General features: G+C 44.8%; 10 protein-coding genes across 10 annotated transcripts; 3 read left to right on the forward strand and 7 right to left on the reverse strand.

The window, feature by feature from the left end:
* Positions 1-283: 283 nt before the first annotated feature.
* On the reverse strand, positions 284-2560 carry I203_107350 (uncharacterized protein; the record flags this gene model as incomplete). The annotated part of the gene is made up of 12 exons (XM_019145429.1): positions 284-371; positions 450-842; positions 917-966; positions 1055-1316; positions 1415-1472; positions 1538-1669; positions 1740-1761; positions 1834-1928; positions 2010-2031; positions 2087-2146; positions 2215-2453; positions 2515-2560. 12 exons carry the CDS (start codon positions 2558-2560, stop codon positions 284-286), a joined length of 1467 nt encoding a protein of 488 aa, XP_019005248.1.
* A 469-nt stretch (positions 2561-3029) lies between these two features.
* On the reverse strand, positions 3030-6223 carry I203_107351 (OPT family small oligopeptide transporter; the record flags this gene model as incomplete). The annotated part of the gene is made up of 10 exons (XM_019145430.1): positions 3030-3047; positions 3115-3176; positions 3245-3508; positions 3584-3749; positions 3813-4118; positions 4199-4595; positions 4656-4836; positions 4895-4991; positions 5055-5552; positions 5615-6223. The coding sequence occupies 10 exons, from the start codon at positions 6221-6223 to the stop codon at positions 3030-3032; spliced, it is 2598 nt and encodes an 865-aa protein (XP_019005249.1).
* An 881-nt stretch (positions 6224-7104) lies between these two features.
* I203_107352 (uncharacterized protein) lies at positions 7105-7820 on the reverse strand (the record flags this gene model as incomplete). Its single annotated transcript, XM_019145431.1, has 2 exons — positions 7105-7443; positions 7536-7820. The coding sequence occupies 2 exons, from the start codon at positions 7818-7820 to the stop codon at positions 7105-7107; spliced, it is 624 nt and encodes a 207-aa protein (XP_019005250.1).
* Positions 7821-8320: 500 nt separating this feature from the next.
* I203_107353 (uncharacterized protein) lies at positions 8321-9145 on the forward strand (the record flags this gene model as incomplete). Its single annotated transcript, XM_019145432.1, has 2 exons — positions 8321-8617; positions 8705-9145. 2 exons carry the CDS (start codon positions 8321-8323, stop codon positions 9143-9145), a joined length of 738 nt encoding a protein of 245 aa, XP_019005251.1.
* Positions 9146-9425: 280 nt separating this feature from the next.
* On the forward strand, positions 9426-11156 carry I203_107354 (uncharacterized protein; the record flags this gene model as incomplete). Its single annotated transcript, XM_065518173.1, has 13 exons — positions 9426-9494; positions 9589-9755; positions 9827-9899; positions 9967-10036; positions 10094-10133; positions 10184-10209; positions 10265-10376; positions 10446-10479; positions 10541-10572; positions 10616-10663; positions 10748-10875; positions 10934-11043; positions 11109-11156. The coding sequence occupies 13 exons, from the start codon at positions 9426-9428 to the stop codon at positions 11154-11156; spliced, it is 957 nt and encodes a 318-aa protein (XP_065372903.1).
* A 150-nt stretch (positions 11157-11306) lies between these two features.
* On the reverse strand, positions 11307-13211 carry I203_107355 (uncharacterized protein; the record flags this gene model as incomplete). Its single annotated transcript, XM_065518174.1, has 15 exons — positions 11307-11357; positions 11419-11528; positions 11589-11690; positions 11754-11785; positions 11849-11888; positions 11948-11954; positions 12018-12051; positions 12129-12228; positions 12368-12393; positions 12459-12498; positions 12560-12629; positions 12696-12768; positions 12848-12953; positions 13029-13068; positions 13155-13211. 15 exons carry the CDS (start codon positions 13209-13211, stop codon positions 11307-11309), a joined length of 888 nt encoding a protein of 295 aa, XP_065372904.1.
* Positions 13212-13631: 420 nt separating this feature from the next.
* On the reverse strand, positions 13632-15231 carry I203_107356 (uncharacterized protein; the record flags this gene model as incomplete). Its single annotated transcript, XM_019145435.1, has 7 exons — positions 13632-13768; positions 13845-14069; positions 14139-14209; positions 14277-14574; positions 14651-14759; positions 14864-14978; positions 15044-15231. 7 exons carry the CDS (start codon positions 15229-15231, stop codon positions 13632-13634), a joined length of 1143 nt encoding a protein of 380 aa, XP_019005254.1.
* Positions 15232-17754: 2523 nt separating this feature from the next.
* Positions 17755-18282, reverse strand: I203_107357 (uncharacterized protein; the record flags this gene model as incomplete). The annotated part of the gene is made up of 2 exons (XM_019145436.1): positions 17755-17939; positions 18006-18282. 2 exons carry the CDS (start codon positions 18280-18282, stop codon positions 17755-17757), a joined length of 462 nt encoding a protein of 153 aa, XP_019005255.1.
* A 591-nt stretch (positions 18283-18873) lies between these two features.
* I203_107358 (uncharacterized protein) lies at positions 18874-20361 on the reverse strand (the record flags this gene model as incomplete). Its single annotated transcript, XM_019145437.2, has 3 exons — positions 18874-18957; positions 19029-19098; positions 19241-20361. The coding sequence occupies 3 exons, from the start codon at positions 20359-20361 to the stop codon at positions 18874-18876; spliced, it is 1275 nt and encodes a 424-aa protein (XP_019005256.2).
* Positions 20362-23323: 2962 nt separating this feature from the next.
* Positions 23324-25414, forward strand: I203_107359 (uncharacterized protein; the record flags this gene model as incomplete). The annotated part of the gene is made up of 6 exons (XM_065518175.1): positions 23324-23949; positions 24018-24274; positions 24341-24350; positions 24412-25160; positions 25219-25296; positions 25374-25414. 6 exons carry the CDS (start codon positions 23324-23326, stop codon positions 25412-25414), a joined length of 1761 nt encoding a protein of 586 aa, XP_065372905.1.
* Positions 25415-25629: the final 215 nt, after the last annotated feature.

Consider the following 25629-nt stretch of genomic DNA (forward strand, 5'->3'; position numbering starts at 1 on the left):
TTGCCATAGGAATGATATTTTCTTGAGACGCGGACATTGATGTACTTCCTCAAAAAGTTAACATCTCCATCTGCTGTGTCCTAGTCTTCGTTATCTGTATAGTCTCTGAACTTTGTACAAATCAAATTCAGCATCATTCAACTTATCAGTGCATGATAACAAATCGATGACAATAAGATGTATGTCAATCAAGTTAGTCGTTGTATCACGTCAGTAACATATCAATACATGCATGATACATGTATATACATACCAAACTCATATACACACATATATAGCCGTTCTATTGTTTTGGCTTATCTAATAAATTCCTAGCCCATAATTTGATCAGACCTCTTCCTCTCTCATGAACCGGAAACTTGTGCGAATCTCTATCATCGATTTTTCCCAAGAAGATTTCAATTAGAATATATACAATTCAGTCTCACGAGGAAGGATGAATGACTCACCTGACAATAGCAGTGGCATGAGCATTCGTAATCTCAGGCCACCAAGTGAGATATTTCTCAAGGGGTAGTTGATTCAACCAATAACACATCCTCATCTGACTATCTTTCAATATTATCTTCAAATCAGTCCCACTCTCGCCCCCTCTGTCCTTTGCAATGCCATCTCCGATCGGATAATGGGAGTGAAGAGCCGGTGAATCTAACAATTCTTGATTTTCCACTAAATCAGATTCCAAAGATCTCTCTATCCTTCGTATACCATCTCTCAGAGCTTGGATGGATAGGCCACTCGAACTTGGTACTTGTGAAGAAGAAGAACCTGAGGAAGAAGTTTGGGAAAGGAGTTGTAAACGACGTTTAGATCGGGTCGTATCAAGTGATTGTCTCGTAAGGCTAAATAAATCAAACCAAAATCAGTCTTTCAGGTTGCAAATTCCTTGCCTTGTGTTGGAAGAGGATGAACGTACATGAGTATGATGATAAGTGGTAACATGATTGGGAACAGTAATAAGATGATCTACCATATCATACGATTCATTAGCCATTCCAACCTTTGGCAGACTTGTCCAGATAACGCCGATCGATGTTCTTTGCACTGCACTCACATAATTGAATGGGAATCTATACCTCAAGACTGGAGGTAAGGTACCCAGCCTCATTCTAAATCCTGAAGCACCCTTTTTCCTATTCTTGTTCTCGTTTTTGTCATCTTCATCTTCGGCAGTGCTGCCATTATCGGTTGGAGTCCAAGATTGTATAATACCATCTTCGTCCGAATCAACTGATATACCACGTTCCTCCCATTGTGCGAAATGATCCACTGATTCGATAGCCGCGGTGGGATATGGTACCGAGTTGTCATTTATACTATTCGCACAATGAAGGTCATGAGCAACGTTTTGTCTTTGGTTCAAGTCATACTTTGGTCTACGAGCAATAAAAAGAAAGATTCGACTGTTACTCACGCGCTGGCATATATCTCCAATTTATCAAATCGCTCTAATCCCTGATAGAAGATACTTCCTGTGGTTCATATAACATAACGTTCAATTAGCGTTATCACGATGCTCATCCTGCGACGAATTTACTGGGATCGGCCATAATCTCCAACAGAGGCCTCTGATCTTCATCCGAGTAATTATCCACCACGTATAGCTGTTCACCTGATCTCGACATTACCCTCGCACCGAGCCAACATAAGACAGTCGACAGTAGGGTGTCTGTGGAACGAACCCCTTTGATAAGTATGGTATATGTGATGCTAGTAACAACAATGAAGATGAGACTTACTGTATTTGGGTATACCATAATGCTAATCACATATCAAAATTCCCATCAGCAATGTATTTCACAGCGTATGAGGGCTTGAAATCTTGTAGCTCACAGGTGTTGAGATGGTCGAGAAAGACACTGGGTGATGTTTGTCAAAGAAAGAGGGTTGACGAGAATGTAACAATCCGACGAGATATCTGGCGACGACTATATACGGATTGAATCATCGTCAGCTCCAGCATGATCTCCAGATCTGAATGGTTCTTCATGGTAGCATGTCAAACTCACGTCCACCTAACGAATATCCCATCTTATCATCCCAACCATCAGCTATCGTATTGACCCCGGTACATCAGAAAACTCACCACACTGAACTTGTCGACCTTCTTTCCCTCACCTTCCAACTCCTTTATTTTCTGATCAACCTATCCACAATCATCGCAGCTTACATTCAGCAAGCGACATAGGCATGCGAGAGAAGAGATTGACCCACCTCAAAGGCTACTCTACTGGCACATACATCCACTCCATCATAAGTCAACTGACTAGTCATCCCACCAGCAATCATAATCACCACTTCCCCATTTTCCTTATCTTCATTCTGTATCTTACTAGTGATGATTGGGTCGTCCGAAGGTCCATCTACATCTTGTGATACCTTCTGTCCATTCTCATTTCCACTCCAGGCTTTCTCGAGCTCTTCTTGAGCTACTGATAGATGACTCGGTGAACCTAATATGTCGAATGAAGATCAGCCTCCAATCATCTCGAGAGAGATAGAAAGTGGACATACCCCATAATCCATGGATGAGCAATACCAGATGCACACTTGCTGTCATACTCGCTGTACAAGTGACTGATTTGCTTGAGACTCTTCCGCGTCCTTCTGTATGTGTTATGTGGGTATGATAAAAGTGTCTAAAGTCGAATGAGAAGCCAGAGTGATCGTTGTTATCTTTGCGAGGTTGACTTACAACGTCATACAAAGGGACACCGAACCTCGGGTATTGGCCACGCCCCAGACATAACATATTCATATGCTGCATCCTATCATACCACCCCATATGGACACTACGTGCTGTAGTATGAACGCATGCAGATAACTGACAACTGACAACTAAGTTTCCAATTACCTTGAACTACAACCACCTTCGAACGAGGACAGGGAAAGAAAAGAAAAGAAGAGAAGAGAAGAGAAGATCAAGCGAAATGAATGAATTTGAATGTACCACTAATCAACTTGATTACTGAGCAAAATGGTAATGATCATGTAAACTTTCCTTACGTGGCCGTTGGCAAATCCATTGGCTACAAGTATTCACCAGGCTATGCAAGACATTCAACAAATCAGCGGTGGTACCAACTGTGTATGAAATGTGAGGATGTGACTTACTCCTGGACCGAAGTATCCTACTTCTGGCATTTCGTTCAACGGACATCCCAGAGCATCGCAGCCTGGAATCCAATCAAGTCAACTGAACTCAGCCAGCTATATACTCACAGTCAAGGCGCAGGATACTTACCGGACTCGTAAACGGTTTTTCCCCACCAAGAAGGCATGATCCCACCAGGGTAGGTAATACAGAAGAACTGGATGACACCGCTGATAGCAGCACCGACCGTTAATCCGATAGATAACACATAGCAGTATTTGTTCCACCATGCTGGGAATCTCTTGAAGACGTATGACATGAAGAACCACGCCAATGGTACACCGGACCAGACGAAAGACCAATTGTAAGGTGCAAAGTACATAACACCAAAGATAATGACAGGGACGTTGATATCTGAATAACCCAATAAGTTAGCTTATCGTCCACAAGAACGGAACGTCGTGATATTTCATGTATGGAAATACTTACTCCTTGTCAACTTGTTAGGCCATCTCTTCTTAGCTGCCCAAGCCATCGCAACTAATACTGCACCGGCCAAGAAACCCCACAAGGTGTGTTTGTACAACCCTAAGCTACCGTACATCCTTTCTGGACCGACTACACCGAACAACAAAGCAGAAGAGTAGAAGGTGGTCTACAGACACCAACGAATGATCAGCCATATAACAGGTACTTGGATAGCGATGAGATCACTCACGTAGTAAGGACAGGTCATAAGATCTTTCTGACCAGGCATACACAGATCGGGGATAGCCTTGAACTGCCAGTTGATGATAGCGATCGAGATGAAAGAACTGATAGTACAACCCCACATCTGAGCTCTGAACGTAGCTCTAGGTGGTAGATGTAGGTAATGGGCCAGTTTCTGATCCAAGACGTAAAGTAAGGTCATACTGAGCGATACCCATCCGTATAACTTGAAAATCATATTGGCATAGGGTGGTCCAGGAATGGCGATACCAGGGATAATCTCGGCGAGAATGACTAAAGACATTTGCATGTTCTACATCATCACATTCCGACCATCAGCGATTATGACCTTAACTTTGAATAGAAGTTGATTGATGATCTGGAAATACTCACAGAGATCGCCTGGATGATACCAGTCGGGATGGCAAAGACAAGAACCATAGCCAAGCAACAGAAGATACCCCAAACTGGCATCGTGGTATTGTAAACTTCGCACATGATTATACCAAGTACGACTGAAAACACCATGATCACCAAGAACCACCATTGAGGCACCTCCTTGTACCTCGTCATGAGAGCGTAATGAATATCGTAGTCTGGGAAATGGTGAATGGTATCTTCATGTTCGTTTTTGTTCTTCTTGTTCAACATTGTTTTGAATCGGCGAACTCCGGTTCGATATCCTTTCTTGAGATCAGACCAGTGATTGAGCAAGGCATAGGTGAGAATGGCAGAGTAGGAAGCGAAATAAGCTGTGATGACTACGTTGTACCCAGCACCAAAGTAAAGACTGAACCAATGCCGATCGGATCAGTTTTGAGCGTCAAGCTAAAGTCATAGGCTCACTTACGGAGAATACGCTCGGTATGCGTCAACATCCAAAGTCCTGTCTGCACTGAGCACAGCGGTAACGTTGTAATAGGCTCCAAATCGGTCAAAGGCTTGATTGGAATTGGGCACGAGGTATGCGCTGTACCATGTGTTGGTGAAGTAGATGGCAGCGATGATGATATAACCGATCGATGCACCGACTATAGGGAGATTAGCTGTAAAGTAAAGGGAATATACATAGCAAGAAAGTCTACTGACTGAAAGTTGACACAGTAGCCCACCAAGGTGTGATAAGGGGTGTGAGACCTGCACCACTGATATATGTCCAATCGAGGGTGGGAATAGGGTTAAGACCCTGACAAGACGAGAATCATTAACTTTGTACAGCTTTATGATCTATGAGGAGGTATTGACTTACCAGACCCGTGATCGATCCCATGATAATGGCCAATTTCTTGTTAGTAGGGTTGATCCAAGTTGGCCAATTGAAGTAAGTCAAGGAAGGGAAGATGAAAGCTGTGAAGAGGAACCAAACGAAACTCGCAGTAGTGGCGTATAGACAGAATCGGAACATCGAGACTTTCCATCCATGTACAGGCGGATCTTGTTGTTCGTCTTCGCCTTCCTTGGGTAAAGTCACCACACCATATTCGTTTACCTTTCTTCGGTGAAGAGCATTGAATAAGGATAATTTTGCCAAGTTCAAAGGCCAAGTCATGGCTGATGGGTAGACCAGACAATCTCTAGCGAGACCTGCGACACCGAACCCTAAAAATTGAGTTGAGAGAACAACAAGGAATTGGAATCCCTTGTTGTCACCCATCTCAGGATCGTTGAAGAAGACAGGTTGTCGAATGGCGATGATGACATCGACGGCTGTAGCGGTTGGGAACGACACTGTCGCCATTAGCACGATCTGTGAGGATGAGACACGATGTTAGCTTGAATTAATCCGAATGTTTCAGACATTTAACCTACCAAGGCATGCTCTTTCATTGTGAAGGGGCCAGGATTCAACGTCCATGTCCTGCCAAAAGTTGTGAACTTCGTTTTGGGAAGTAGTCTTGCAAGTGCGACACCGATGGGGTACGATAGGAGTTGAGCGAGGAAAGGTGAGATGAAGATACCGGGTTGACGAGCACCAAACCATACGTTCAAAGCCACACCTACCGACGCCACGATGGTTCCAAGGACGTAAGCTCGAATAGTTTCACATGGTTCATCGGGATCGTCAGTCTCGAGAGCGACAGCTTTGACTTCTGGTAAAGTATCGCCGACCGTCAATCGATGTCCATCAGGAGTAGTCGCAAAGGGAACTTCGACAAGGTTCACTTGATGTCCTACACCGAGAGCATCGGGATCTTGATGTAGATCTTTATCTTTATCTTTATCTTTATCTTTATCATGTTCTAGTGGTACCTCCTCATCGTATATCCTAGGTGGTAAAAGCACATCATTTTTCCTATCCGATGACACGTTGTCTACTTCGTCAAATTCGTATTCGTCTTCGTTCTCGTAAGCAGAAGCGGACTGGCGAGCTTCGTCCAAGTTCTCCAAAGGTATCGAATGATACTTATATATCGACATATCTGCATGCACTATCTGTCTGACCGTCTATCGACCAGTGAATCCATCCAATTCCGATTCGTCAGGGTGATCGACAAGGGTATTGATGATAGGAATGCCGCGCGCCTTTAATCCAAGTATCTTCGTTTTCCCTTTGAACCGTGCTTCTGATTCTTATGAAAAGGTACAGCTATATTCCCTTCACTTACATCATGGAGTGGAAGCAGAGGTTCCGGTATGATCAAAGGTAGGGAAGGAGAGATGTAGGGAAGATAAGGAAAAAGACCAATAACCATGAGATGAACAACTTGGTTGTCATGTGATACTATGAATCGCTCGGCGCTAATTTGGTGGAATGTCATTCCCCAATTTAGGCGCCGAGGCACCGAACGAGACCAACCAGGGCGGCTGATAGATAAGCATGATGCAAAATGACAGTTATGCATTTAGCCCACTTTCTGACTCTCGCATGGTTGGTCCACCCACACGACTGGAGTTGACGGTAATACCGGTAGAGCAACGTCTCCACGACCATGCTGAAGCAGGTGAGCTTATCACCTGCGAGGATCCGGTCGGCAGGTCAAGTCGGTGAAGAGAAGGGTCAATTTGTTGCCCTTATCTGATCGCCTATTCTGGGGACGCGGTGTCCTTTCTCAAGCCAAAATCGCATTAAGTTCGCCTGCTACTCAGCGCGCTTGCTCGTCCAACTTTGAGACACAATTCAGCGGCTTTCCATGGGCGTTCTCCCATTTGTTCAGGATGTCATACTCAATTAACGTATTCTATGCAATCACCTTTTATTAAGAAGTCATCGAAGCAACTCAACCCCAACACGGCCCCTCGACCGTGGTGCCGCAGAAACACTTCTTCGCATATGAGTCAGCACGGGGAAACATACCACTTCATTTTGCGTCCTCGAACCTGACACTCTTCGATCTCGCCTTGACGACATCTCTAAAGACACTCATATCCGTGTATCCACTACAACTCTCACAAAAACTCTTTGTGGCAGTCACAGCTTTACCGTAGGTGATGCTGATGTCCTTCCATTGTTCGAAGCTTGCAAAGTCTTCTTCGGTCATTTCCACCTTGTATGATGATGGTGCGTCTTGGATGTGGATCTTTGGACAGCCCATAATGGTGTTGTCTGTTTGCCACTCGATACTTAATCCCTTATGGTCCGTCCTGAATTGATGGGATAAAGCGGGTTCAGTAGAAGCAGGAGACTTCGAGCATGTTATCTGCGATGTCATTCCAAGTCGTCAGAATACTCTCACTCATACACCGAGGCCCAAGATCAATCGGTAGCAAGGAAAGTATTAAGATTACTTACACATTCTTCTCTTGATTTTGCATCGAGTCGTTGTAGGAGCTTGTCGTATGTCAATCCACCAGTCACTTCCATTGGATCTAGTACAATTGTGACCGTCCCTGACGAGGGTATCATGTTTTCAGAATCTTCGCTGGTTACAAAGAAACTATCGTCTGCCGCTGACCTCTGATGATTGTGCGCGAAGCTTGCTGAGAAACTGGCACGCACGCTAGGACTGCTTTTCTTGACGGTCCATCCTGAGTGGATTCCATCGATTGTTACCGAGCCTGAGAGGGAGCTTGCCATGCTGAAAAGCAATGTCGTAAACAAGAGATAGAGTGCAGTCTCTGTTGTGTTAGGAAAGCGATTGATCAGTGTCTATGTGAGAAATTTGCGGAAACGGAGGATTTGACGGCAGTGCTATTGTCCTCGCTGAGAACAATCGAGTCGACGCACAATGGATTCTGGTTGAAATTTCGCTCTCCGTTGATGGATCTTACAGCTACGAACCGTGTGTACTAGACATCCGTTGATTCAATCCTTGACATACGATTGTGACGTCTTGAATCTTCGGTCATTGATGATTCCGACCGCAAGATTCCAATCAAAGGATATAAACTGGGATATGTTGATGGTTCGCTCCTGAGTTCGAAATTGTTTCTTAAATCGTCACATTTTGCAAGCTGCGCAGATGAATACATAACGACCCAATGTGAAAGAGCAATACTCAGCTCGCCAGCCGATCACTTTTTCTTGTTGCATACCAAAGGCGATCTGTTAAAAGTGACACCAGCGTGGTATCAATCATGCCTCACACCAAGGACAGCATACTCGGCCGTAAGACGATCAAATCGTCTGATGGGATACCGACGGTTTCTGCGGAGCTATCAGGCTACCTTCAACACCTACACCATCCTCACGATCTAGCTATCTTGGGGTTCGACAAGGAGACCAAACAGGCGAAAATAGCTCTCGTCGACAAAGGTTTACACCCTTACGTGCGAGGGTTCAGGGAAAGCTTTGAAGGGACTCATTCGGTCGATACGGAATTCGATTTTGAGTTTCGAGGTCGCGCTATTTATGAAAGGATGAAATCTGAATGTGTAAGTAAGCCCCTTCATCTTCATGCATACGAATATAGATATGTATGTATACGTCTCATCGAGCTGACAATATGTGAAATAATGCAGGAAGGATGTAGGACCCAAAGCTTGTTGGAGAAAGACAAATTCCCATTTGAGATCTTCTCTTTCCGTCCTTCAGCAAAGATATCTTGTTCGGACGCATTGATGAGTGATAGTTCGGGACATGTATATAGGGCACCGAGAAGTTTCAAATTTACCGAGGTACGCAGACCGCTTGCCTCGTACGCTTCAATGGCGGCTTCTCGGAGGGCTTGGTGCGATGATTGTGGGACGTATCGCCGGATGGAAGTTTTGCGTGACAAGAGATTTGACGGGTATCTCGAAGAGGAAGAAATAGACAAGGTCAACGAGACGGCCATGGAAGGGTCAAGCGACAGGGAAGGAATTTCATGGTGGGATACCGCTAGTGATCTTTGGGATAGATCTAGGAGAACAATCAATTTCTTAGCTTCGTCATATGCAAGTCGACAGCCTGTCTTATGGTAACATGCAAAGGTCGATTGGATATGTATCGTGGACTAAGTGGATAGCGTTTGTTCTTTGGGCGATGCGATATCCGATGCTGTGGAAAAGCCTCCGAGTTCGGGGATCGGGGATCTGCACGACTGATCATGATGACGTTAGATCCGGAATGACCCTTCGGATAACACTAAATTAGTGGTTTGATTTGCTAAGAACTCCTACATTGATGCTACTACATACAAACTCTCTTGAGATCACTTACTACTCTATATCGATCTTGACTACTGTGGTGTACTGCTTCAACATGTCTACTTCACACTGTGATCCCAATGTTCCGCTCGAAGCGAACAACCTATTTTCGGTCCGAGGTAAAGTGGGTTTTAAGTCAACATCCCTCCATGCCTTTTCCTAGAACTCACGAGCTCGCGCAGCTGTGGATATGCGCTGATCACGGGCGATGAACGCAGGTGATTGTGATTACTGGTGGAGGGACGGGTCTTGGCCGTATGATGGCTGAAGGTTTCGTCACGAATGGTGCGAAGGTATATATCACAGGAAGAAGGGAAGAGGTACTTGATAAGACTGTCAAAGAGGTTAGGGAGAGCTGCAGTCATAAGGGTGGATCGATCTCTTCGTGAGTGACTCACATCACAGCTTGAATCGTGAACTTTAGATCTCCGAATGGATGTGCTGATGATGTCGTAGGATACAAGGGGACGTATCGACCAAAGACGGTGTGAGGCAGATAGTGGAGATCATATCAAGTAGAGAAGAGAAAGTGGGTACTGTTTCTTAGTCTCCATATATTGGGAAATTGAGAAGTATCACTGCTGATAGCCGTATAGGTCGATGTTTTAGTGAATAATGCCGGTGCTCAGAAACCGTGGAAGAACCCTATTCAAGATCATAATGATCGTATGTTCACCCTGACCAGCTAAGGGTAGTCCATGAGCTGATGTGGAGTTACTGTAGCGGACGCTGTAGAGAAACTCGTATGGGAAGGTGTAGATGAGTGAGTAAAATCTAAGAGAGATGGTATGATGCTCATATCGATCAAACTAGTGATGATTGGAATGTTACCAATGCCAGTGAGTCAACTTCCCCTTAGATCACTACCCGAAGAGCTGACCGGCGCTCTCGAAGCGAATGTCAATGGCGTATACTTCATGACGGCTGCACTGGTCCCACTAATGCGCAAATCCGATATCAAAAGTGTGATCGTCATTGGCTCGGTAGCTGCTTTGGCTAATCAACGGTCAGTCTCGCCTCTGTAAAAATTGTCTGTATATTCCACATGCTTGACCCATGTTTTGGTGATGTACAGATCGGTATCAAGTTTGACATATGGTGTATCGAAGGTAGGCATCATCTTTCTCAACAATATGTCTCTCATCATGTAAGCTATATTCGGCTGATCAGAATCTGTGGATGATCGCCCTCGCAGGCAGCAAGTGAGTCTCGCAAGAACTGCACGATGGACCATTATTGATGTAGAAAGTCAGCACTACACCTAGCTGAGATGCTTGCTGGTCGATTATCACCGTGAGCATCCTCCATAGTTACATATTCCACACCACTGCTCTTTGACATTACCCAACTGATGTATCGCGGACTGAATTATGATAGATTGAAAATCCGAGTGAATACGATCTTACCAGGTGCATTCCCCAGTGAGATCACCTCGAAATTGGATCAAGATGGTAACAGGGTTTTACACCAACCCGCACACAAAGCCGCCTTGCGATCGCCATTAGGTAAGGCAGACCACTCCACTTCCAAGATCAGGTGGTTTTGAGCTGAATATCCGTATAGGCAGAGCAGGATACAAGCATGAGATTGTTGGTCCAGCACTTTTGTTAGCTAGTCAAGCAGGGGGATTCATGGATAATGCTGTGATCACGGTGGATGGCGGAAGACTAATGGTGTGTACCCACTTTCGACCGAATTTCGGTTGCAAGAGAGCTCAAAGCTGACGATGACATGGCAGAACGCAGGGATCAATGATGGTATAAGAATGCTGGAAGAGACTTATTAAAATAGCAAATCCTTGATTGGCATATGCTCAAATCATAATTCGAAACCCAGCATCACCATGCATCATATTCACAATTTCCATTCTTTCTACTTATCTCTTGGTCTAAGTAAAAGCCAATGGGTCTTCCAAGTTCCTCTGAATGACTGTATTCTAAATGTATGTATCCTCAGCAAGTCTCAATCCATCATTGATACCGGCACCCTACAACACCGATATACGGTCAGTTTTGACCCATCTCGGAAGGGGTCAAGTTAGAACTCACCATCAATCTACCTCCATCAACGGTCAACAGCGCACCATCGATGTAACCTCCCGCTCGAGAACTCAAGAGCAAGACCGGTCCGACGATCTCCTCGGGAAGACCTGGTCGACCTATAACGAAGAAATGGTATCTCAGCTTCTTCCTCAGTGTCTGAAGGGTTCACAACTTACCAGCAGTAGATCTCTTGGCGGCTTTAGAAGCTCCTTCGGCAAGGTTGTACTCGTGTCCTTCACCTGTCTCTGATTTACCGGTCATCTCAGATGGGAAGATCCCTACGGTTCAACACAACCAATGATCAGTCGCGAGGCGTATAATGGTGAGTGGAGCAGACTTACCTGGACAGATGGTGTTGACTCGGATCTTCATCCTGAGGTAGCATACGTAGGTCAGTATAGTCATTTTACCGCGGTTTACTTTAGTGCACACTCACGGATGAAGTCTTCCAGCAAGTAATTTACCGAGATGAATAGCTGTTTTCCTATCAATACATGATGGCATATGTCACACACTACAAAGCGAATGGACATACCTGCAGCCTAAAAAGAAAGAGAATGTTTTGTCAGCGTATATCATCGCGACCGATCCGGATATTGACTCACTTTAGTGACACCATAGGAAACCGTTCCCATAGCTCTACGAAAACAAGTCGAGCATAATATCAGCTGCCCTCATGCACATAACGTGGATGATCAGGGAGGTGATGCACCCACCTTTGATTAGCAAGACCTGCAATAGAAGCTATGACGGTGACACTGGGGAAATCCGATTGTCTGAGAAGAGGAACAAGGGCGGCAGTGATGAAGTAAACACCTAATCCCGATGTTAGCATTAGTTGTTCTCAACAATCTGACCAGGGGAACTTACCATTGACGTTGACTGTGAGCATGAGTTACGAAAGAGATTAGCACTCATCTTGTTATTAGGGATATGATCGAGTGATACTACTCACTTGAATTGGAATAGTTGAAATCATCACTGAATAAGGTGTAGTGGTCAGTTGAGATAACACTTGTATAGGGACGGAGGTGAGCGACACCCACTCATCATGACCTTCCCATAAGAGATCTGCAACTTGGTCGGCTACGTGTGTCCGACTCCGTCAGATAGGAACCAAAAGTTAGCTGTTAGTAAAGTCGCTTACGATCATCGTGATTGCTAATACTGGATTTCCAACCTCTCATCACCCCAGCACAATTGATCAACACGTCGATCTATATCAATCAAAATTCATCAGCCATCCACAACTCCAGCTTGTATATATATGAAGTATGACTCACCTTGGACTCCTTGGCTTTGATGGCATCTGCAATAGCCTTACACCCTTCTTTCGTAGATACGTCCCCTTGGATACTACATAATCGGTAAACATATATGTCAATCCCAAATTCGTCTGGCAAGTCTCAATCGTTCATGGGTCATCTGTACGTACGCAACAATATCACCTCCAATCTCTTTCGCAGTCGATCCCAATACCTCCTTTCTCCTTCCTGTGATATATACTTTCGCACCGTTGTTGGCGAACCCAGCGGTGATAGCTATACAATTCCGTCAAACACGTCAACATAACCGTCACATCATGCATATGCCCTATAGTGAGGTATTGAATTTACCTTTACCCAATCCTGTTCCTCCTCCGGTGACAACTACAATCTACGATACCAGTCGCATAAAACAGATCAGTGACGAGACAGCAAGTGGAATAAGCAACTGATGATAAGCTGGGAAAACGGACTTACCTTCCCCTTGACTCCGAAGATATCTTCAACCTTGAAAGCAGTAGATATGGATGACATCTTTTCTCCGTCTTTGAGCTCTTGTTCGCTATCAATGAGACCGAGGCTGAATGGGAACAAGTGAATGATTACTGCTCAGGTACCTCCTGAACTATCTATTGGTCGGGTCTTTTATGAGATCTGGCGTGAGTGATGATATCGCATCTCGGACCGTTCGGTTCCCGAATCACCGAATCGACTCGGGTATCAGTATCGGAGCATGATTATCATGCCAGCTGGCTTACGCCTGCTCATATACCAATACCATATCGATCATTCTCTTGCAGATGGAAAGCCCAGTTCACGATTCGCCGATGGTAGGAACAAACACAACTTGGATCAAAAACTCTATGTGCATTTCTGATATGATAATTCTTTTTATCATCAATCCAAGAAAATATATTATAAGGCTATATTATGTTGTATATACTGAAGTGACGATCACGCCCATCTACCAAGTAAAGCCATAAGACCTGAACCCAGAAGCATACAGACGAAGATGTAAGCCAATTTGAGATCTCTGGACTTCATCATTCTTGGGTTGAGTAAAATCTCATGAGCCATCAGTTCGACCAAACCTATTCGATACGGAAAAGGACACACATTGTCAGTTAATCAAAATTACGATTGAATGATGTATATGGCTGAACTCACCAGTGTACAGGAGAATACCAGCTGAAGTAGCATCCAAGACACCCGAAACGATATTGGCAGTAGCACCATTACCATTGTAACTGTTTCGAGCACCGATACCGATAGCTATACCGATGGGTGTACAGATCGAGTAAAGTGCAGCAGCGACCCATCGGGTGTAACCTAGGTTCTTAGGTAGATTGAGCGAAGCGAGTCGAGAGCCCAAACCTAAACCTTCGAACATTTCTGCAAAAATTTGATCAAGTTAGCAAGGTGATTATCCACATGGGATATAATTGAAGGGACTCGGCTCACGATGGAAGATGATAACGATGAACAAGGTAGTGAAATCATCAGTGACACCAAGAGTGAGACCGATAATAACACTGTATCAGGTACAGAGAACGAACATCAGCTTGACTCAGCAAGGTGTGATAAAGAAGCTTTACTCACCTGTGCAATACCACACCGAATTCGAGTACGGCAACAGCGACCAATTGAGCAGCAGCTTCAGCAGAGCTTGGCAATTGATTGACTGTATCGATGTCTGAGCTAGACTCGAGGTCGGCCTTTCGGTATTGTTTCTCGGAAGCGGATTGCAATTGAGGGTCTATGTCTTCATTGGCTCGGATGTTAGATGCGGAAGGGTGAATATGGTGAGGAGGAGCAGCGGCCGAGGTATCCACGGAAAGAGGAGGGTCACGGGCGTGGTTATGAGAATGAGCATCGGTATTATCTTGGGCGTGAGAACCTGTTACGAGATATCACACTCGAGTTAAGGACGTACGCTTACCGAAAAAAGTCAGTAGGGCTGATTGGGAACTCACTGTAGTGAACACCGAGCTTCTCCAATCTCTTGGTACCGATCCTGTACGCGGCTACTTCAGCGAAGAAGATACCGTACACAGCTGCCATGGCAATGGCTGGTGCCCAGTCCTATCAAGGCAATGCCATATCATCAGCATATACGTTCATTGACTCGAAGAAGATAAGATAGATTATACGTTCATTGACTCGAAGAAGATAAGATAGATACTTACATAGTCAGTCCAGGCTCCAGAGAGACATTCAGAAGTCAATTCGTCCCAAGCAGGTGCCAGAAGATGTATGAAAGCAGTAGCTATGATTACACCTGAACCGAAATACTTTGCGAAACTATTCAATCCCGGTCGATCAGCAAAGCAAAGAGGCACGGCTGAAGGTGAGATGAGATGGCTTACTCAAAAACGGGTGTAGGTATACGTTCAGATTGTCTGAATACGATTGGGGTCAATGTACCCAACAAGGAAGTAACCAGGATGATGAATATAGCACCGATCCTCAATCCTTGTCTGGAATCATCATTGGAGATGGCACATGGGTCTTCCGAGTCCACATCGGGTACTGCTCCAGAATCTGTGTCTGACATGTTGTTGTTTTATTGGATGGTAATTCGAGTCGACGAGGATCTTTTCGGTTTCGTTTCACAAAATTGTTCTGTTTGTTCTGTTAAAACAGGAAATCAATGAGATACATGACAGTTTGATATCTATGAAATGGGTGTATTTATATGTCTATATCTTGTGTACCATAGATGGATATGAATGGGCTTGACAAATTTGTCAGTCTATTTTCGGAAAGAGCCAAGATGGGAACGAACGAGATGTATCAATTTTCATCAACCTACGTACATCTCATTCAGGGTTTGGTAACCGTTGAGGTACTCTTTCCTCATTCGGTTGTTCTCCTATTCTTCCGAATTGCTCTGCTCAACTGCCTCATTACCGTGCAAGTCCCCTTTTTCGACTTTTTCGTACAAACGGAAGTGGCACATTCACACCTTCTACATTTGAATTAACAGTACATACTGTGAGCGCACTGTACATCGTATCAAGTAGCGAGACTCGTTCATCATTGTGAGGAGTCCTTGACGGTCATCATACTCGACAGCGTGCTTTCACATGTGCATGCATAACTATAAATAACTCGAGAGACCCTTTGGCAAACTGTGGAGATGCTCAGTTCTTTTCGGGATTGGGTTTCATCGCGAAAATTGACTCTCCTACCATGCCAGCTCCAACACCTGGACAGATCCTAGTCGGGATTGTGCTAATCCACCAGGAAAAGGGTGGAGCAAGGGTGGAGGTAGCCGCGAGTTTCTGAGACAGGTTCGATTGAGCTAGAACATGATGTGGAAGGGTCCAGAAAGGGATAGCGGTACCGGTACCATTATTTCAGCCGTGAACACAAAGTGGCTTGAGCCCATTCATGTGCACCGAAAGAATATCTGACTTGTGCTTAGAGGGGTTTAGCGAAAGTACATAACATGTTAAGCTTTCGCTTTTCGAGTACCTTTGAGATTTTCATCATGTCTTCTGCGAAGTTCATTCGTTTAGGTCCGGTTCGTGTGGTTTGGTCTGGCGATTACCTGTCTATCGGGTGAGAGGTATTGTAGCAATGGATCCAGTGCAACCCTCCAATATGACTTTGAGTACATTGCGGCCGTGATACATACATCATCATCGTTGGAAGAAGTATACGAGCCTCATCGGTAGCGACTGTACATTATAGTACCGTGTCCAGTTCGGCCGTATATTGCCTTCGATCGTCGTCCAATTATTCTAAAATCCTGTTCAACAGGAATGTTGATGGTAAGGTTAACATGCCAGTGGGGTATACAGAGAAATCACGTACCTGTCCAAGTGCGTAAACTGTCATAGTACGTAGATATGGGTGAAATAAGGTGCATATCCATACAAAATCACCTCTCGAAGTACGTATTGGGAACCTGAGATAGTACACACCAATCAGGATGATTTCAGGGGATAATTCAAGGTTCAAGCCACCCAAAACACCCTTAAATTTCATTCTAAACCTGGAAATAATTCAAAATTGCGGTCTGCTTGGTGTACGAAGTGTTCTCCTTGACCCTAATAGCTCTCAGAACCCTTGAGAGGACAGAATCAAGCTGTTCCTCTAGCACAGGGCTCTCTAGCAAGGTGTCATGTCGGCCATGACAGCATGCCTATATAGCCGGCGGAAATTCCGAGTTGTTGGAATTCCCGATCGTTCCCTTTTGTGGTTCAGTGGTTACGACCGGCTACGTCTACCATTGTGACAGAGCTCTCTGTCCCAACGAGTGATATACTCACAGTAAAGGTCCGATGTCATCCAAGCTCTCTTATTAGATTTATGGTAAAACCCTAGGTCTCAACCGCTTTTCCTACCGAAGCATCGGGGACGATATGCTTTACCAATGATCAGAGGGATCCTGAAGTCGCTTCCAGTAGCATTGACAGCAAAATGGACGGTAAGTCGTTTTTTAGAGCGTTTTTGACCTGAAACATTGGTGTTATTCAGTCCTCAATTGGGTATTCTCCTAGAGACGTCATCAGCAACCCTAGGAAGACACTATCAGTGTGGAAGGAGGGCTCACTCATAGAATAGACCGGTTTCATCCTCATTATACACATTCCGAAGATCCCAACCAACAAGGATCTTTTGGATCCTTTCCCTCTCTGCTTCGACAGCCGCTTGATCAGCCAAAGCTGCTTCTCATGGTGTACGTGTTGAGTAAGGTTGTGTCTTGACTTGACAGCTTCTAACCAACCATTAGAGCCATCCTTTAGATTGGTACCAACAATACCTCAAGCTGATGCTAAGGATTGATATTTTTCCACCAAAATTGGACCGGTGATGATCAAATTCTTCCGTAAAGCTTGAGCGATCCAAAGGTCAAGCACGTGTCAAACTTGGGGATGTTTGACAACCGCTGTTCTCTTCCTGAGAGCGTTGGTTGGATCGCTGTTGATTTCCTTTCTCCATTGATCTTCAAACTTCTGCCATCTCGAGAGGTTTTTTTGGTCGATGTTGATATCTTCTCTGCCAATCTTGGCAGACCAGAACCTAGCCGCATGTGTTTGGGTGACATGAGGGTGGTTCTTCATCCGATCTAGGATATCCAGTCGCTCAGATTTGGTGAGCTGTCTATAGTGGTGACCTTTCTGATCTTCTTTGAAGGGATGGAAAGGGTGCCATCAAGGGGAACATTGTTGTCATCCTCAATCGATACAAGGATGGATGATGGGCTAGAAAGGACAGCGGGGCTCGTAGCTGTGGTGAGGGGATCAGGAGAATCTATAATATACCATTAGTAAGCTTGATATACGGATGTTCAGGGAGATATAGTACCAAATAATTCACTGATATCAATTGATCCTGCAGCAAGCAATCTGTCAATTGCGGCAGCAAATCTGTTGGCACGCCGGGACTCGAGGGTAGTGGAATCGTTGGCGGACGCTTCTACAGACTCGAGTACATGCAGTTCATTGGTCAAATTGGCTTCAAAGTCAAGCCAATCATCGTCGGCTTGGGAGATAAGGAAGCCAGATGATCGTTGCGTCAAAATATTGTCAATTCGGGGTTGAACTTGAGCTCTTAAAGCGCTCATACCGTTTCTGAGGGTGCTGAGGACGTTCATGATGAGTTTGGAGATGCTAGGAGTTGTTTTGATAGACTTTTGTTATAGGGATATATTGTAGGGTATAACCATGATCGAGATGAGTAATGTTGAGAAGGCAAAGGGACGAGTGACGTGTCAGCAATAGGCGTGTGGGTAAGGTGGTCAGGCATGAAAAAAATGGAATTTCGTCTTGTTGACGTGCCTAAATACAGAGTACGTATCCTGGGATAATGCGTGCCTATTGCCGTTTCCCAAAGGATACGTACTCTCACAGGTTCTACTGTATCATCAATGCATGTATTTAGGATGTAACACAAAGTTTGACTAGGTTATGACAGCGTTCACAAACAAGTGGCTCGGGTTGGATAGACTGAACCCATAGACTGAACCCATTCGTGAGAAATGTGATTCGGAAATTACGTTTGAATATAGAACAAGTACAACAAACGTTGGGTTTAAAAAGATAACAAAAGTCCGTTGGAGGGAGAGATATGAACGTCGATAGTTCCTGTCATTGATCTTTCATAAAGCCTACACACAAACATAAACATATACGTTACCTACATCCAGACCTTCAAGAACCAGAAATGCAGATGGCCTGAGAGAACCTCAGATGGAAGTCGCTATAGAAGCTGGAGGAGGCGAAGGTCGAGTAACAAAGTAAGTTACCAAAGCGGCTGTCATGATGATCAACTACAATATGGGAATAAATGATCATTAAGCATTCATAACTCATGGGTGAACTCGATCTGTTAGGGACTCACAAGTGTTACCACTACCCAGATGGTCTTCTTGATTCGACCTCTTCGTTCTTGTGCTTTCGATAACCAGGCGCTAAGTTACACAACAGAAACATGAGCTAGACATTCACTGACTGATATCCCAGACAATCAGAAGGACGATGTATTTGATAAATGGAATGAACGCAAGACGGTTGAATGTGATATTGTATTGAAAGGAATCGTGTTACACTAACTTTTCATTCTTACTTGCTTTTTCCTGTTCATCCAGCCTCACATGGACGCTAAATCTCTTCCAGAAATCCATCCCACTAGCCAAAAAAGCAGATTTGGTTTGTTTCCCATTAACACCCATTCTACCTGGCCTGCTACGTCTGGTGGAAAACGGAGTGAACAGTTCTTCTTGACCTTCTCTAAATAGGGCTTTCTTCTCCGCCATAATGTCGAATCCCCTTATCGAACCGTTCGATACGCTATCCGCTCGACCGTGTCCACTTGCACCAGGGCTGGCAAATGGTGAAAAGGGTGGAGAGAGCGGAGAGAAGTGGGGCTGCGGTGGAGCAGCAAGTAATGGTGAGATTGGAGATGAAGGAGGTGGAAGTATGATAGTACGTGGTGGTGATAGCCCGGAATTAGATGTGTCGATACGAGGATTAGGACGTAATGGGGCGGTGGTAGGATTGGGATTGGGATTTGAACGAGGTGGTGTACGTGGATATCCACTTGTACTATTTGAATTAGAGTATGATGGAGGTGCATTGGAGTTGGGATATCCTCTACCATGACCTTGATCAGGTTGTAGTGTGGGTTCAGGAAATTCCACCACTGTTAGAGGTCTGACTCTACCCGATTCATCAGATTGTCTACCTCTCTCTTCACTTCTTTTCAACGGTGATCTAGGGGGTTCTAGCTCTTCTCTACCATCATGATCATCTTGGTTATCTTCCCAATTATCCAATTCACCAGCTTGGCTCTTAATCTTAGCTTCCAACGCATCCTTATAAGCCTTCGCCGTAGCCTTATTCACATTGACGCTGATCGCTTTAGCGGACCGTGCCCGGGCGACAGCGACAGGCTGTCGAGTAGTATTGCTATTGGTGGTAGTGGAGATAGATTCGTTATCCGAATCGAGATCTGAATCATAGGGAGTTTGAAAAAACGCTCCAATAGCATGAACACCTGAATCCCTTGGTCTCTCTCGATCCCTATCACCTGACATTCGAGGTGGAGGTGTACAGGCCCCTCCGTTGAGGCCGTATGCTGGAGACGGGACTGATCGAGGGGTAGATAGTTCTTGGTTGGTCACGGATGGTAGGGAGGAGATAGAGTGCATGTTGGCGATGTGCGAGCGAGACATCGTTTGCGGAGAGGCTAGAGACGAAGAAAAGGAGTGGGATGGTAGATTGTTGAACAGGTACAGGCTCGAGCTTGAAGGGCTTGGTGATGAGATGAGTCTGTTTGAGCTGGGTAGTAAAGAGCGTGAGTATTATTGTAAAGAATGTATATTGCAGTTAGAGCAGAAGGGGTTTTTGGAAAGGTAGAAGAGGAAGAGAAGCGGAAGAAGAAGAAACAAGGAAACCTCGTTAGAACATCCAAGGTAATGATGATTTGAAGAGGATAGAAACGAAGAATCAACAAGATAGAAGAGAAGTCATGGTATATGCTATGCGATGTTGAATCGTGTCAAGTTAGCATCGATAGATAGTTGAGAGTTGTGAGCTATGAGTAGTATGTAAAACAGCGCTTTGAACTTCTTAGCAACAACTCTTTCCTTCCCCCCCCACTTTCCCTTTGCCTACACAACATTTTGGAACTAAGATGGCCCTGGTTGTTAACCCAAGTCAAGCTAACAACAATGATATAAAGCTGGGTTGATGGGTTGATCCGGATTAATGGGATCTGTGCGTCGAAAAACAACACTAAAACGACGGGTTGAACGGGTCCAACGGGTAACACGAGCCTAATCCCAATCTAGTGACCCTGAGTGGTAAGGTAACTCGTGTCGTTTCATGTGGGTTGGAATTGTTTCGGATCAACTGGATTCAGCTGGACCGCTTTTCTTGTTCTTTGTGATCCGATCGAATGGGATTGTTGATCCGATTATGTACATACAGTAAATTAGATGCAAAACCAACGTCTATCCTCAGATTCTACAGGTTGTGTTGGGAGAAGAACAGTAAGAATGCTTGAGAAATGAAGTGAAACATGTCCGTTTCTCACGTTGACACAGGGCGGTGAGGACCGAGCGTCGCAGTGGCTTATTTGTGGGATTTGATCTCTTTTGTCCTTGTGTTGTTTACAGTCTACAGTAACTGCGATACCACATATGACATACAACACAGGCCTGAGCGTACAATGGCCAAATTCTTGCGTATGCCTCATTATGCTGTAGTGTCCGTATCGAAGATATGGCATGTAATCTTCACTGTGTTGAAGTCTGGATGAAAACAGTGTAACAAGGACTGAAAGTTGCAGCGCTCAGACAAGCATCGTATCCTTGTAGCTCATTTACATGTTGATGTGGATTTTGCTGTGTATACATAAATGCGATATGTCTATTATCACACTGTGCATCTCTTGAATATGGGCCCATCGCATAGCTCTTCTTGATACTTGACAGTGCATCATTCCACAACGTCCACGATACAATCCAGGTCCAGTCCTCCTTTCTTGTACATATATCGTCTAACGATAGAATGGCGATGTCCTACTATACTCTTTTTCAGTCGGACTCGGTCAAGGTTATCTATTGAACAGAGACATCGTGAACACAAATCGACCACATCGGCGGTGCTGGGCATGGACGCTAAGTAGAAAAATGCACGGTCAATCCGGCCACCTGTACGTAGCTCGTAGTTAGTTGCTTTGTCCTGGTAATTCACGTGGTCTGCCTGCTATAATTAGATAACCTCCTGTCGTCTTGTAACTGATTGATCGTCGTAACCATACATGTCATGATCTGACTGAACGTCAAATCTTTCAAGTTCTCCATCTACTGTCTAACCCATATTCAAGTCACACAAACTAGCTAGCTAGTACAGAAGATTTTTCCGCCACGTTTGTCGAAGTTACTTCACGCCAAATTACAATTACATAACCCTGACATCATTGACGGTTCAAACTAAATTTCACGCGTTTTCGTGTTGTCAATTCAGCTCAAAGTGACCCAGTATTGCTTGTTCCTTCTTTATAGCGTCAAAAGAAAAAAAAAGAAAATCTCACAACGCAGTGAAGCTCGCTTTTAAAAGAGCTGATACATAAGAAGAATGGCCAAACATCGAGGTAACAAGAATTTTGGAGATCAGATGGCGGCTGAAGGTAGTGGAAGTGGAGGTGGACTGGTGAGTTGATTGAACACTAACTTCCTTCGTAATGTCAATCATCTGAAAGACAAATATCCCTGCTATGCTCCTGTGTCTAGCACTCTTCTCCTCTTTTTTTCCCCTTTTCTCCCATCTTTGTTACCATACTCTGAGAAACAAAATCACCCCATCTCCAGATGCGCAGGTAGATGAGATATGAAAGGAAGTGCAATGTTTACGTAATCCCTCGTGTCTCTCCCTTCCATAAAAAAGCCAGGCCAAGCTGAGCTATAGCTGCGTGTGGTTGTGTTTGGGAATTACCCTGAATGGGAATATAACAATATCATGACAATCACCTGTTTCCCTCTCCCTCTGATCCCGTGCCATCTCTCCCATTCATAACTCATACTCGGTTTTCCCTCTCCTCTCCTGGGTCAAGGGGTGTTTTTCACATTTCGACACAGCCTACCACCCTACCACTCTGCCACTCAACCACCACCCAGCCCGTGTCACTCACAATTCATCAATTCAACATTTTCATCATCTCTCATTCTCATCCTTCTTACATCGTCCATCATATCTCCCTTCCTAGCTATCAGACTAGTGTGAACAAACATCAGAACAGACCATCAGCTGATAGATGATCTGACAACCAAACCACCCTATATATCGACCCTGCGCGGACACTAAATCCCTCTTCTTGGCTATCTTTTCTTCTTCTTGGCTTCATCACGGTTCACCACTTGGGCGAACAACTTGAAACTTGATATACCTTCACCTTCCCTTCATATCTAATAATACATAATCAAATCTTCTTGGCAACAACCAACGCTCAACTCCCTTTTTGTCGGTCGGTCGGTAAATTCGTTCTTTATCAACACTCAACACTCAATGCAGTACGGGAGCCAATCGCCTTCTCTTGGCCGCGAACCTTTACTTGCCTCTGCTCAAACCCCTGGCATGAGCCAGCGCCTTTCGGAGTCTTCCTTAGCATCATACGACCAACACAATTCACACATGTCTCATCGAGGTAATCCCGCCAGCTCCACGGGAGGAGCTTCCTACGCGTCTTTCTCATCTGGAAACAGATTCGGTCCTACAGCCAATATAGCCCCTACCACCTCTACTCCATCCGCCACCAACTCTTCAGAGAGAGATGCAGCCTTAGCAAAAGGTGCGGGACCATATGGCGCAGGTGGGATAGAAGATGATGATGATTTGGATGATCACCTGCACACGTTCACCGCAGCAGAGAGGAAAGACCTTAGTACACCCTTTGATATCACTTCATGGAGAGGATGGGCAAACGCCTTGACTCTTTTGACATTGGCCGCGGGCGGTGTGATGTTGTTTGCAGGATATCCGATCATCGCTTGGTATTACGGTAATAGCAATTCATCAGGTGCCAATACCTCCGGATACAATCTAGGTGGTATAAACGGTTCAGGTCAATATCCCTCGATTACCGGTTTACCTTCACTTATAGATAGTGACACACCCTCCGACTCGTACACCAAGACTGGATCCGATGGAAATGAGTGGACTTTGGTCTTCTCAGATGAATTTAACAAAGATGGAAGAACCTTCTACGATGGTGATGATCCTTTCTTCCAAGCGGTGGATTTCCATTATTGGGCCACTGGGTAAGTTGCCTCCTTCATGACGCCTCATTTACAAGAAATTCACTTACACTGAATCGTATCAATCTCAGTGACTTTGAATGGTATGACCCTTCTGCCGCCACCACTCAAGATGGTCATCTCGTCCTCACCATGACTCAAGAACCCATCCACGATCTCAATTTCAAATCTGGTATGGTCCAATCATGGAACAAGTTGTGCTTCAACAAGAATGCCCATATTGAAGTGTCAGCCAGTTTGCCAGGTGTCACCACTGTCGGTGGTTTCTGGCCTGGTATCTGGACTATGGGTAACCTTGGTCGACCAGGTTACGGAGCTACGACTGAAGGTGAGTCAAACTACAACTTGACCTCCTCATATGATCGCTCAGGCTGATTGTTTAATCGCGACATAGGATTATGGCCGTGAGTTCAACGAGCTCCGCTAATCCTTTCCGTCGTCACCTTATGCTGACGTGATACCTAGATACACTTACGATACATGTGATATCGGAACGCTCGCAAATCAAACCTATGCCAACGGTACTGGTCCAGCTGCGACGCTCACCACCGGATCAAATGATGGTCCACTCTCTTACCTCCCCGGTCAGCGACTTTCAGCATGTACTTGTACAGGTGAAGATCATCCAGGACCCAACGTTGGTGTTGGAAGAGCGGCTCCTGAAATTGATTTGATCGAAGCACAAATCATTCTCTCCGAATCACGAGGAGAAGTCTCGCAATCCTTCCAAGTCGCTCCGTTCGACGACCACTATCAATTCGATAACGCTTCCGCAAACTTCAAACATTACGATACGAGTTTGTCCTACTGGAATACGTATCTGGGAGGAAACTTCCAACAGGCTGTATCGACTTTGACTAGGGTACCTACGGATATATACTACAATCAACCTGGTTCGAATAAACAGTTCACGACTTTCGCCGTGGAATGGCAAGCGTTCCCCGATAAGAGGGAAGACGGTTATATCGCTTGGTACAGTGATGGCGAACCATCTTGGACGATGTATGCCGATGCTGTCGCTGCCAATGAAAAAGTCGAAATCGGAAGGAGAATTATCCCTGAAGAACCCATGGCTTTGATCTTCAATTTCGGAATGTCAAACAATTTCCAAGCTGTAGATTTCGATAATTTGATCTGGCCGAATTACGTCAGAATCGATTACATCAGAGTTTACCAAAGGACCGATACCGGTTCGATAGGATGTAGTCCAGATGGTGAGTGCATACCCCTCAGAATATAGCAAAAGAGTGCTCACTTTGCTTCTTTGTCTAGATTACCCAACGGCTGATTATATCTCGAAACATGCCGAGGCGTACAATAACCCCAATTATACAACCTGGGCAGAGTATGGTGAGTTTCGAAAAGCTCTCTTTTAAGGTGAAGACTGGATGATATTTTACTGATGTGATCATGTCTTCTTCTTTTAGGTGGAACTTTCCCTAAGAACAGACTTATCGATACCTGTTAAAACAGGATAGAGCAGATGACCAGAAGAAGAGGTATTTGAGAAAGACAGGTTATTTCTCATGATCCTATGTTCATCTGATTCCACGATGATGAATAGAACATAAAGAACACGAAAATTAGACAAACAAAAAACAAATCATGTCATTCCCGATAAAGACCATTCCATTCCAATTCGCATTCTTCCATCATACGATTCTTATCTATATGTATTTCTAG

This window comes from Kwoniella mangroviensis, chromosome 2, assembly GCF_000507465.2.
Source record: "Kwoniella mangroviensis CBS 8507 chromosome 2, whole genome shotgun sequence".
Lineage (NCBI taxonomy): Eukaryota > Fungi > Basidiomycota > Tremellomycetes > Tremellales > Cryptococcaceae > Kwoniella > Kwoniella mangrovensis.